Source organism: Trachypithecus francoisi, unplaced genomic scaffold, assembly GCF_009764315.1.
Source record: "Trachypithecus francoisi isolate TF-2019V2 unplaced genomic scaffold, Tfra_2.0 Contig01585, whole genome shotgun sequence".
NCBI classification, from domain to species: Eukaryota; Metazoa; Chordata; class Mammalia; order Primates; family Cercopithecidae; genus Trachypithecus; species Trachypithecus francoisi.
The window spans coordinates 2,863,249-2,876,859 of NW_022681444.1; the positions used below are offsets into that span (position 1 = coordinate 2,863,249).

Consider the following 13,611-nt stretch of genomic DNA (forward strand, 5'->3'; position numbering starts at 1 on the left):
TTGGCAGCCACAGTAAACCTCAGTGTGCTCTTCCTGCAGACTGCCACCACCATCATCATCCTCATTATCATAACTCCGTTTATGATGAGGCCGCTGATCCTGAGCCTCTAGGCATACCCTACAACTCGACATCTAGTGGGATGATGACACACAGGGCCTTTTAGGAAAGTGTGGTGACAGTTTTAGTGCTGTGCATGCTGTATCTTTGGATCATTGATTGAATAGTTTTCTTTAACATTGATCGTAGAATTCTACATTTATTTTCATCTACAGTTTGTTCTTGATTATTCAGGATCACAGTGAAATTCTGTTTTACCTAATCATTTCCTTTTTTGTGATAAAGTGTTTGTTCAAACAATATCATAAATGCCAACCATTATAATGAAAGTTTTTAAAAGTTTACTAATTTTTTACAGCTTGAACCATTTTAACATTGCCATCTGACCCAAGGAAAATACAGCTGGGGTTGGGTTTTTACCTGATTAAGCGTTTGTATTTCTGCAGCTGCTTTTTGGCACATTATGAATGAGCACCTTAAAAGGAGAGTTTGAGAGTAGTGTTAATGACCAGCTTTGGGTTTGATAGCTGTGTATTGTTTCCAGTGGCTATAGAGCATCTTGAGCAAGTTTATTCAACCCACGGACCGCAGACCACAGGCAGCCCAGGACAGCAGGACAGCTTTGATTGTGGCCCAACACAAATTCGTAAACTTTCTTAAAACAGTATGAGATTTGTGCAGGAACCCTTTTTTTGTTTGTTTGTTTGTTTTAGCTCATCAGCTATCACTAGTGTTAGTGTATTTTATGTGTGGCCCAAGACAATTCTTATTCCAGTGTGGCCCAGGGAAGCCAAAAGATTGAACACCCCTGGTCTAGAGGGAAGTTCATTTCCCACCTCTTTTTTTTTTTTCATTTTGAATTGTTTTTCTACTAAGTTAAAATGAAAAATTTTTTTCATTAAACAATTTTGTTTAAAAATGGGATAGATGGCCGGGCGCGGTGGCTCAAGCCTGTAATCCTAGCACTTTGGGAGGCCGAGACGGGCGGATCACGAGGTCAGGAGATCGAGACCATCCTGACTAACACGGTGAAACCCCGTCTCTACTAAAAACTACAAAAAACTAGCCGGGCGAGGTGGCGGCGCCTGTAGTCCCAGCTACTCGGGAGGCTGAGGCAGGAGAATGGCGTGAACCCGGGAGGCGGAGCTTGCAGTGAGCTGAGATCCGGCCACAGCACTCCAGCCTGGGTGACAGCGCGAGACTCCGTCTCAAAAAAAAAAAAAATAAAAATAAAAAAAATAAAAAATAAAAATGGGATAGATAATAGGATAACATCCTCATCAAAGAGTTCAGCATTACAGGTAGAATCCCATTTTAATGCCTATTATTCTAATGTTTAGTTCCATGTATTTATATGTATTTCCATATCCTAGCATGTAAGTCCTTGCTTTATTTGAAATGGTGATTTCCCCAGAAGAAAGGGTTTTGAACAGCAAGAGATGTGCTTACAGGCCACAGATCCCTGCTGAGAGCAGCCAAGCCTGTCCTGTTCAGTCAGGAAATACTTGTTGACCATGTGACTCATGCCAGGCACTGTGCTAAGTGTTGTGGGTATTAAGTCAGATCACACATGACTCTCCAGGACCTTCCAGTCTGATTGGGAAGAGTTGGAAAGACATTGTCCTTTTGGCAAAATATTTCTGTATCCTTACCACATGTTCCTAATGTTAGAAGAACACTAGCGTTTACAAAGTGAATTACTCTTAATGACATCTCATGTTATTAAAATGTTGACTCAATAGTTTTGAAGAAGTTATAAATTATTTTTATTGTTTGTTTGAAGGAGTTATATTTTATTTACCCTCTTTAGGCAATATATTTTCCTTGGTTCTTGATATTGGAAATAGATCAATAGATTGGATATAGAAGCCAAGTAGAGTAGAATAAGTCTTTTTCATAAAGTAATTAATTTTCTTTGGCTGTGATTCAAGCAGGTTAGCTTCCTTACTGGTCCAGAAATTTCTACCCAGTCCTTATTAATGACTCATTGAAAGTTATCATTAAACCAATATAAAGGTGTTATAGGAGGAAATTTCCTAGTAGTCTGTTCATAATTCTGTGACCCTAACTACTATTCTTTTCCTGTTATCTCCTAATCTTTTTCCATATTTATACGTGGCTTTTTCTTGACTGAATTAGATTATGCATGTGACTTTGTATTCTTTTTTTACCAAGTTATTTTATAAAACCTCTCCCAATTTCTACTAGACATAGTTGGGTTTTAAATCATTTTTATCAGCTATAAAATAATCGCTCATGGTTTTACTGCAGTGTAAACGTTTTCTTACATTGGCTATTTAAATTGTTCTCAATTTTTTATTATGAAATTAGTACTCACAATGCATTTATATGTATTGCATTTTTTGTTTGTTTTAATTATTCTCTGGGGGTAAAATTTTTAAGAACAGTGTTAATAGAAATAAAGATTATAAGCAACATTGTGGCTCTCACTGTGTTTAGCCATAGTATATTGTATTGTCCCTTTTTCAGACCTCTCAACAGTATTCAAAAGTAATAACCAACTGAGTAAGGTGGTGCCTGCCTATTATCCCAGCTCTTTTTGGAAGGCCAAAGTGAGAGGATTGCTGAAGGCCAGGAGTTCGAGGTTACATTGAACTATGTGCCACTGCACTCCAGCCTGGGTGACAGAGCAAGACCTTGTTTGTATTTAAAAAAAAAAAAAAAAAAAAAAAAAAAAAAAAAGCAATAGCCAAAAAGTACTTCCCCTTCAAAACAAGATTCTGTAATGATAAATGCTTTATCAGTTTACATTTGGAGACAGATCAGATTTTATTAAGAATGTCTTACGAATTCAAATACTGTTATAGCAGAAATACTATATACATACATACATTTCTGTTATAGCAGAAATACTATATACTTGGAAATCCTCTCTATATACAATTGTCCTTCAGCATACTCAGGGAATTGGTTCCAGGACCCTTGCTCCCCACCTCATACCCTAATCTGTGCATACTTGAGTCCTGCAGTTGGTCCTGTGGAACCTGTGTATGTGAAAAGTTGGCCTTCTCTATCTGCTTGTTTCACAGCTCTCTGTGAAATGTAGTAGTTTCTTTTTCTTTTCTCTCTTTTTTTTTTTGAGACAGTATCTTGCCCTGTTGCCCAGGATGGAGTACAGTGGCATGGCGTGATCTCGGCTCACTGTAATCTCTGCCTCCTGTGTTCAAGCAGTTCTTCTGCCTCAGCCTCCCAAGTAACTGGGATTATAGGCATGTGCCACCAAGCCCAGCTAATTTTTGTATTTTTAGTAGAGTTGGGGTTTCGCCATGTTGGCCAGGCTGGTCTCGAACTCCTGACCTCAGGTGATCCGCCTGCATTGGCCTCCAAAGTGCTAGGATTACAGGCGTGAGCCACCGTGCCCAGCCTAATACAGTATCTTCAATCTGCGTTTGATTGCAAAAAACTGTATAGATGAACCGGTGCAGTTCAAACCCATGTTGTTCAAAGGTCAACTGCAGTTTACCACAATTTTACGGAGACGTGAAAACCATGTATTTGTTTCATGAAAACAAAAGAAGAGCCTATGAGCATGATACTTAACTTGTCTATGTCTTGATTTCGTCTTCTGTAAAATGAGGATGTTAACAATATTTCTCTGTAAGGTTGTTTGATCAGTAATTGAGATAATCTCTATAAAGTGCTTAGCACAGTTCCTGGCATGGTAAGTGCTCAATAAATATTAGCTGCTATTAGCTGCTGTGAACATAAACACAAACACACACACACAGAGTACGTATATGTATATATACACGTGTGTGTGTGTGTGTGTGTGTGTGTGTGTGTGTGTATAAAATCTAGTGATTTTGGTGTATTTTTGTAATTTTTAGAAAATGGGATTCTACCAGAATGTGAACGTTTATGGTCACCTGCCTGGGCTAGGTCTCTCCAGGAGTTTGTGTTTCACTGTGGAACTTTGTCCTGTAGATCTATAGCAATCCCTTGCTTTAACAACCCAGTTGACTACTATTTTAGATTCCAGGATAATATTTTTGATGTGCTGATTTTGAAAGAGTAATGGTCCTGTCAGTAAACAGTGCTGCATTTGTGACTGTGATAAGCTTTTTCTCTGTGCATCCCAGGTACAATTCTAGCACTCCCCAAGAATGTCTAGATTCTGTAGGAGTGCCTCTGACATCAGTGCATGCACAAAAGTGCTCTGTTCCAGCAGCTGCACTGTCATGGTGAGAGCTAGTGAGAATAGAATATGAATATTGTTAGTTTTCAAATGCGTGGAGAGAGATTCATAAAGGAAGAATGGAAAAAGACATTTGTTATTATTTAAAGGGATTTAAGTCTAAGTTTGAATGGTTTTTTTTTCCTCCTTCAGCATAGAGATGTCCGAATAAATGAAGTCTGCATGTAAAATTGCACTGTGGGAAGTTCTGTTAGCATGAATTGCTGATAACAGTGATTTGAGGGCAAACACTTTAGAAATCTGTCATCCATTCAGTCTGCCCTGAACTTTGACACTGTCATTCTGGTGATGATGAGAAGGTGGAGCTACTCTTCCCAATTTCCTGCTTTGGCAAGGCTCTCAGACCTAGAAATGGGATGAGTAGGCAGCTGCATGGTGCCTCTTAACATTGAGATATGTGCTCTTTTAAAGTCTTACCTCCTAATCCGCCTTTGGGATTATGCTACTGGTGTCATACTAACATCAGAGTTGGTACAAACCGAAGGGGCTAATTCTCTCATTCTCCTTTCCCTTGCAGATGATCCCAGCCCTAGACTCAGTGCACAAGCTCAGGTCGCTGAGGATATTCTGGACAAATACAGGAATGCCATTAAACGGACCAGCCCCAGTGATGGAGCAATGGCAAACTATGAAAGTACAGGTGATAATCATGACAGAGATTTGAGTAATAAACTTTTATATCATAGTGATAAAGGTAATCTGAATTTAAGTGGCCTTTAAAAGAAAGAATAGCTAAGGGAATCAGTTTACTACCTCAAAATTACAGACTACCTAAACAAATGTTTAAATGGATGTCCTTCTCTGGATTTTCCCACTAGCCCTGGGTACCCCTGAATGTTCAGATGCCTTGGAGTTGTCCTCCTTTGCATCTGGGGTGACTGGCCCACAGGGAGTTGGGGCATATTTTAATGGGAGGAGGTTCTTTTTCAATGTCTACAGCTTTGTAATTTTATCCAGTTACGCACTCTCCATGTAGCTATGGGAGCAGACTGTTGGGACAAGTTATCCATGGTCACCTGGTACTTATTTTAAAGGATTCTGTTTTCCTCATAATAGAATACTGAATAGCTTTCAGAAAAATGAGATACAGTCCCCAAGATAAATGAAGAGATAAAGTGTCTAAAGGCATAAACAGGGGCTGGGCGCGGCGGCTCACACCTGGAACCCCAGCACTTTGGGGGCCGAGGTGGGCAAGTCACTTGAGGTCAGGAGTTTGAGACCAGCCTGGCCAACGTGGCAAAACCCCGTCTCCACCAAAAATACAAACAATTAGCTGCATGTGGTGGCAGATGCCTGTAATCCTCAGATGGCTGAGGCATGAGAATCGCTTGATCCCAGGAGGCGGAGGTTGCAGTGAGCTGAGATCACTGCACTCCAGTCGGGGCAACAGAGCGAAACCCTGTCTCAAAAAACAAAACAAAACAAAACAAAACATAAACATAAATAGTATACTGCATAAATATGTATTTATGCCTATATGCACATAGAGCATCTCCCGGAAGAATCTCCCAGCAAACTGGTAACACGAGTTGGCTCTGAGGAAGACTTCTAGGAAGCCTCAGAGGGAGAGGGGTGGAAAGGAGAACTTCCTGTATTTTTTTATTTTGAATAGTTTCCAAATAACAGAAAAATTGAAAGAATAATACAATGAAGGTTCATCTACCCTCTATCTAGACTTAACAATTTTTAACATTTTGCCACATTCCCCATATATATATAGTGTGTGTGTGTGTGTATGTGTATATGTATATATATACATGTTTTTTTTTTTTTTGGTGAGACAGTCTCACTATGTTACCCAGGCTAAAGTGCAGTGGCCCAATCATGGTTTGCTGCTGTAGCCTCAACCTTCCCAGGCTAAGGTGATCCTCCCATCTCAGCTTCCTGAGTAGCTGGGACCACAGGCACGTTCCACTGTGCCCAGCTAACTTTTGTATATTTTTGTAGAGATAGACTTCACCGTGTTGCCCAGGCTGGTCTCTCTCTGTATTTTTTTCTGAAGCATTTGAAATTATTTCCAAAGAATAAGGATATTTTCATATATGAACTCAGTATATTTATTATATTTTGGAACTTTTTAGTCTTTTAAATTTTTTTTTTTTGTAGAGGTGAGGTCTTGCTATGTTGCCCAGGCTGGTCTTGAAATCATGAGCTCAAGCGATCTTCCTGTCCTATGCCTGGCCAAACTTTTTATTCTTTTTGATTGTATACATGTATGTATTGTATTATATATTTCTTTTGTGTGTGTGTTTTTTTATTTGAGACGGAGTCTTACTTTGTTGCCCAGGTTGGAGTGCAGTGGCACAATCTCGGCTCACTACAACCTCCACCTCCCGGGTTTAAGCAACTCTCCTGCCTCAACCTCCCGAGCAGCTGGGACCACAGGTGTGTGCCACCACACCTGGCTGATTTTTGTATTTTTCATAGAGACAGGGTTTCACCGTGTTTGTCAGGCTGGTCTTGAACTCCTGACCTCATGTGATCCACCCACCAAGGCCTCCCAAAATGCTAGGATTACAGGTGTGAGGCACTGCACCCAGCCGTGTATTATATATTCTTGATTAAGACATAAAACCAACTTTGCAAACCACATATCTGACCGTATTGCATTTGTGAGTTGGTCCCCTGACTCCTCTTGGGTGTAGCAGGAAGACCTCCAGTAGAGAGAATTAGGAGACCTGAACCCATAGTCAATCTTGGCCATTGGCCAACCAAGGAATTTAGAGCAAGCCATTTTATGACTGGTCAGGAGTCTATGTCTGTAAAATGAGGGTATAAAATGATTTTTGAAGCCTCTTTTAGTTCTCTGCTTCAGTGATTCTAAGATGTTAACTTTATAAAGTTAATGTGGACTTTCATTGTTGTGCATTAGTATCAGGATAAGAAGTAAAACCACTCTCTTCTCAGCAACTAGTCCCTTGATACATAATTGTTGCTACTGATAATTCAGTTAAGTATTTGAAGTTTTTCTTTCTTTTTTTCCAGAGAACTCTTATTGTTAGTCAATGGTAATTTATTCTTGAGTTGCTCTGAATACCTACTAGTGCCATAATATTCCAAATGAACCTGGTTATCCATTTCTTGGGGTTGGGTTTTGTTTAGAGGTTTTGGGTGATGGTGAAAGTGCACATGATTCTCCCCGTGACGAGGCACTGCAGAACATCTCAGCTGATGATCTCCCAGACTCTGCGAGCCAAGCAGCCCACCCACAAGATTCAGCTTTCTCTTACAGGTATTTCTTTTATAGGATTTGGAACTTTAGGGTTTGGACTTTTCAGCACCATTGCAGGCACATCAAGTCAAGTGATGTGTTGAGTCAATAAATGTATAAAGCAGGGAGAGAAAAATGAAATGCTATTTACTAAGAAGACTTTGTTTCAGTTGTAGATGTTATGTATCAAAGGTGTTAATTCAAGGGTTTAAAAACTCACTGGGTGTGGTGGCTCATGCCTGTAATCCCAGCACTTTGGGAGGCTGAGACAGGTGGATCACTGGAACCCAGGAGTTGGAGACCAGCTTGGGCAACATAGCAAAATCCTGTCTCTATAAAAAAGAAAAAGGAAAAAAAAAAAAGAAGAAAGCGTTTCTTGTCAGGTAGTGAGCTTATCTTGTGGCATCATCAGCGTTTCTGAAGAGATGTGCCAAGAGATGTTCCACATCTGTGCTGGGGGCTTCTGACTTCCGTGGTCCTCCCACTCTGCCATAATATGCTTTTCCAATTCTTCTAGCACCGGTCATAGAACTCGGTGTGTGAAAAAAGGTCAGAAAGGATTTGTTGTTTGATTCTGGTGCCTTAAAGAATGGTCCTTGCCCCGAGCACTTTTATCACCTGGCTCCTTGGGTAATTAGAAAGCCTGTTCTTTTAAGTGGAGTGTCAGTTAAGAATCATCTTTTTAAAAATGTTTGAACCATTTGAGTCCTAAGGTAACATTAATTTGTATAGTAAATATTTGTAAAATGTGACCATATCTGGCTAAAGAAATTAATGTGTTTTCTACTCATTTTTCAGAGATGCGAAAAAGAAACTGAGGCTTGCTCTTTGCTCTGCGGACTCTGTTGCCTTCCCAGTGCTGACCCACTCAACAAGGAATGGTTTACCAGACCACACAGACCCAGAAGGTAAATTGCTGCAGGATCATTTAAGTTTTCCTATGTTTATAGGTTGCACCATATGAAATTGCCAGTATTCAGCTGTTTAAGCTGTATGGCAATTCCATATGGTTCAACTTAATATGTTTATATTAGTGTCACTTAAGGGCACTTTGATTACTGATAGTTTATTAAAGTATTTTCTAATTGGAAGTGGCAATACAGTTTAGTTCTAATGATACATGACAAAGCAGAACTGACATCCCAAAAGCTGAGAGTTAGCTTAATTAAGCCCATGGAAATTCTCAATAAAAACAGAATCCTTGTTTCTTTTATTTAGACAATGAAATTGTATGCTTCTTAAAAGTTCAAATAGCTGAAGCAATTAATTTACAAGATAAGAACTTAATGGCTCAACTTCAAGAAACAATGCGCTGTGTGTGCCGTTTTGATAATAGAACTTGTAGGAAACTGCTGGCTTCTATTGCTGAGGACTACAGGTAATACACCCCACCTATTCAGCTTTTAAACCTAGTTGTTAGCTGCAAGTGTTTTCTTTTTGATCCTTATTTCAGAAATGAATCTAGGCTTCCTACAGAGTGCTTGGCTCTGTTTTCCTGGATGTAGATTTCTGTGTTAGTCTGTTCTCATGCAGCTGATAAAGACATGCCAGAGACTGGGCAATTTACAAAAGAAAGAGGTTTATTGGACTTACAGTTCCATGTGGCTGGGAGGCCTCACAATCATGGCAGAAGGTGAAAGGCACATCTCACATTGCAGCAGACAAGAGAAGAGAGCTTGTGCGGGGGAACCCCCCCTTTTTTAAAACCATCAGATCTTGTGAGAATTACTCACTGTCACAAGAAGAGCACAGGAAAGACCTGTCCCCATTGATTCAATTACCTCCCACTGGGTCCCTCCCACAACACTTGGGAATTCAAGATGAGATTTGGGTGGGAACACAGCCCAACCATAAGCTGCCCCTTGCTTCTCCCAGATCTCATGTCCTCACATTTCAAAACCAATCATGCCTTCCCAGCAGTTTCCCAAAGTCTTAACTCATTTCAGCATTAACTCAAAAGTCCACAATCAGAAGTCTCATCTGAGACAAGGCAAGTCCTTTCCGCCTATAAACCTGTAAAATCAAAATCAAGTTAGTTACTTCCTAGATACAATGGAGGTACAGGCGTTGGGTAAATACAGCCGTTCCAAATGAGAAAAATTGGCAGAAACAAAAGGTATAGGTCCCATCCAAGTCCGAAATCCAGCAGGGCAGTCAAATCTTTAAGCTTCAAAATGAACTCCTTTGACTCCATGTCTCACATCCAGGTCACGCTGATGCAAGAGGTGGGTTCCCATGGTCTTTTTTTTTCCCCCCCGAAACAGAATTTCGCTCTTGTTGCCCAGGCTGGAGTGCAATGGTGCGATCTCGGCTCACTGCAACCTCTGCCTCCTGGGTGCAAGCAATTCCTCTGCCTCAGCCTCCCAAGTAGCTGGGATTACAGGCATGCACCATCATGCCTGGCTAATTTTGTATTTTTTTTAGTAAAGACGGGGTTTCCCCATGTTAGCCAGGCTGGTCTTGAACTCCTGACCTCAAGTGATCCACCTGCCTTAGCCTCCCAAAGTGCTGGGATTACAGGCGTGAGCCACCACCGCACCCAGCCAGGGTTCCCATGGTCTTAGGCAGCTCCGCTCCTGTGGCTTTGCAGGGTATAGCCACTTTCCCAGCTGCTTTCATGGGCTGGTGTTGAGTCACTGGTTTTTCTAGGTGCACGGTGCAAGCTGTCAGTGGATCTGCCATTCTGAGGTCTGGAAGATAGTGGCCCTCTTCTCACAACTCTAATAGGCAGTGCCTCAGTAGGGACTCTGTGGGGGGTTCCGACCCCACATTTCCTTTCCGTACTGCCCTCACAGAGGTTCTCCATGAGGACCCTGCCCCTGCAGCAAACTTCTGCCTGGACATCCAGGTGTTTCCGTACATCTTTTGAAATCTAGGCGGAGGTTCCCAAATCCCAGTTCTTGGCTTCTGTGCACCCACAGGCTCAACACCACATGGAAGTTGCCAAGGCTCAGGGCTTGCACTCTGAAGCCATAGCCCAAGCTCTATGTCAGCCCCTTACAGCCATGGCTGGAGCAGCTGGAAGGCAGGGCACCAAGTCCCTAGGCTGCACACAGCATGGGGACCCCGGGCCTGGCCCATGAAACCATTTTTCCTCCTAGGCCTCTGGGCCTATGATGAGAGGGGCTGCCATGAAGACCTCTGACATGCCATGGAGACATTTTCCCCATTGCCTTGGGGATTAATATTCAGCTCCTTATTACTATGCAAATTTCTATAGCCAGCTTGAATTTCTTCTCAGAAAATGGGATTTTGTTTTCTATCGCATTGTCAGGCTGCAAAGTTTCTGAACTCTTATGCTCTGCTTCCCTTATAAAAATGGATGCTGGCAAGGCACAGTGGCTCATGCTTGTAATCCCAGCACTTTGGGAGGCCGAGGCAGGTGGATCATCCAAGGTTGGGAGTTCGAGACCAGCCTGGCCAACATGGTGAAACCCTGTCTCTACTAAAAATACAAAAAATTAGCTGGGAGTGGTGGTGGGTGCCTATAATCCTAGCTACTTGGGAGGCTGAGACAGGAGAATCGCTTGAACCTGGAAGCAGAGGTTACAGTGAGCTGAGATCATGCCACTGCATTCCAGGCTGGGCAGCAAGAGTGAAGCTCTGTCTCAAGAAAAAAAAAAAAACAAACAAAGCCAAATGCCTTTAACAGCACCCAAGTCACCTCTTGAATGCTTTGCTGCTTAGAAATTTCTTCTGCCAGATACACTAAATCATCCCTCCCAAGTTCAAAGTTCCACAAATCTCTAGGGCAAGGGCAAAATGCCACCAGTCTCTTTGCTAAGACATAACAAGTCACCTTTGCTCCAGTTCCCAACAAGTTCCTCATCTCCACCTCAGTCTGGACCTTATTGTTCATACCAGTGTGAGCATTTTCGTCAAAGCCATTCAACAAATCTCTAGGAAATTCCAAACTTTCCCACATTTTCCTGTCTTCTGAGCCCTCCAAACTGTTCCAGCCTCTGCCTGTTAACCAGTTCCAAAGCTGCTTTCACATTTTCGGTTGTCTTTTTAGCAGTACCCCACTCTCGGTCCCAATTTACTGTATTTGTTTGTTCTCATGCTGCTGATAAAACATACCTGAGACTGGGCAATTTAACAAAAAAAAAGAGGTTTAATTGGACTTAACAGTTCCATGTGGCTGGGGAGGCCTCACAATTATGGCGGAAGGTGAAAGGCACATTTCAGATGGCAGCAGACAAGAGAAGAGAGCTTGTGCGGGGAAATTCCCATTTTTAAAACAGTCAGATCTCTTGAGGCTTTACTGTCACGAGGACACCATGTTTCAGTTCCCTCCCACTGGGTCCCTCCCACAACACGTGGGAATTCAAGATGAGATTTCGGTGGGGACACAGCCAAACCATATCAATTTGTAAGCAACATATTTGGATATTTAGTGTGGAAATGTAGTTATAAATGAGCAGTTCCAAATAGAAGAGTGCAGTTTACTTCAGCTTTGCGCAAAAGCAGGTAGAGAGGTATGCCTGTATTGTGAGGCCAGGACAACTAGAATATCATATTTCTTTTTTTAGTGGTGATAGGAAAGACTACTTTTCTGGACCAGAGAAGCAGAAGTAAGTAGCCTTAGGAATTGCTGTGCTTTTTCTGCTGCCAGTCCCTTGCTCATGATTATGGAGAAAAATGTAACTGAGATGCTTAGTTAGTGAGGAGGCTTCAAGGCTTAGGGAATGGGCACTCTGGTGATTGTTACATTTAGACTATGAGCAAGTAATTGGTGGGGGATGTTTGTAACCTAGTGACATATAACCTATATTTGTTGTTATTTTTAGTCATCTGTAGCTGTCAATTTCCTATTAAGTATGAGGTCCTATAACTCCAGTATAAAATACACCAAGTATGCAGAGGGGCTTAGTGACATTTAGTGAGTTAGGTAACTAAGTCTTCAGCCCCATAGATCCTCCCAGACAAAACGCAAAATGGGGCTGTTCTTCAGCTGGCACCATGATCAGTCTCTACCATGTCTGCAGCCTGACAGGCTACTTTGTATATGTGCTACTGAAGAAAGCACAGACATGCTACTTTGTAAAACCAGTCTGTGCAGTAATTTTATAAAGAAAAGTTAGGACCCTTATTCTTCAAAGAAAGTATGCACTGAATATATCTGATGTCATGCAAAGTATTTTTCCTTTTAGAAAAAGAGCCCCATATATTGCTTATCTCACTCGTTGTCGACAAGGACTACAGACCACACAGGCTCACTTGGAAAGGCTATTGCAAAGGGTTTTGCGAGACAAAGAAGTGGCCAATCGATACTTTACCACCGTCTGTGTGAGATTACTGCTTGAGAGCAAAGAAAAGAAGATCAGGGAATTCATTCAGGGTAACTCAATACCTTTAGTTTAAGCATCTCTTCACCTGTCATACGGTTGGGAAGATTTGGAAATACTGTTTTGTTTTGCTAGTTTGTTCAAGTATCTGCATGCCTTAAATATCAGTTATTTTATGGAGTCTTAATAAATTAAACTTTGATGTCAAACCAATAAATTGCACTTTTCTCCTGTATTGAATATCTGTAGTTTACTTTTTAAATTGGGGACATTGGTAAATTTTGGGTCTATACGAATTCTCTCATTTAAAAAAAAAAAATGCCTTTTTTTTAGAAACTTTTTTTTTTTTTTTTTTTTTTGAGACAGAGTCTTGCTCTGTCGCCAGGTTGGAGTCCAGTGGCGTGATCTCGGCTCACTGCAACCTCCAACTCCCTGGTTCAAGGGATTCTCCTGCCTCAGCTTCCCGAGTAACTGGGATTACAGGCATGCGCCACCACGCCCAGCTAATTTTTGTATTTTTAGTAGAGTTGGGGTTTCACTGTGTTGGCCAGAATGGTCTCAATCTCCTGACCTCATGATCCGCCCACCTCGGCTTCCAAAAGTGCTGGAATTACAGGTGTGAGTCGCTGTGCCCGGCCTAGAAACATATTTTTACAACAAATTCCTTGCACTTAAACTTTCACATATTCCTTACTTTTTCTCCTGATTTAATTATATGGCCACATATTGTCCTAAAATAAACCACACTGAAACACTTTTGGCTTTAAGATCATGGTGTCTGCATAGCTAGTGATAAAAATTATTTCTATGATTTCCTTTTTAAAATTATTTAGATAGT

At 41.3% G+C, this 13,611-nt stretch overlaps 1 protein-coding gene across 11 annotated transcripts in view; it reads left to right on the forward strand.

Moving 5' to 3' along the window:
- The window catches only part of GAPVD1 (GTPase activating protein and VPS9 domains 1), a 113,236-nt gene that overhangs the window by 87,233 nt on the left and 12,392 nt on the right, over positions 1 to 13,611 (forward strand). For all 11 annotated transcript variants that reach the window (XM_033191045.1, XM_033191052.1, XM_033191093.1 and 8 more), the window contains 5 exons: positions 4,792 to 4,914; positions 7,377 to 7,506; positions 8,284 to 8,393; positions 8,704 to 8,863; positions 12,639 to 12,826. In XM_033191045.1, the coding sequence (XP_033046936.1) occupies positions 4,792 to 4,914; positions 7,377 to 7,506; positions 8,284 to 8,393; positions 8,704 to 8,863; positions 12,639 to 12,826 (711 nt within the window). The remainder of the gene's footprint in view (positions 1 to 4,791; positions 4,915 to 7,376; positions 7,507 to 8,283; positions 8,394 to 8,703; positions 8,864 to 12,638; positions 12,827 to 13,611) is intronic.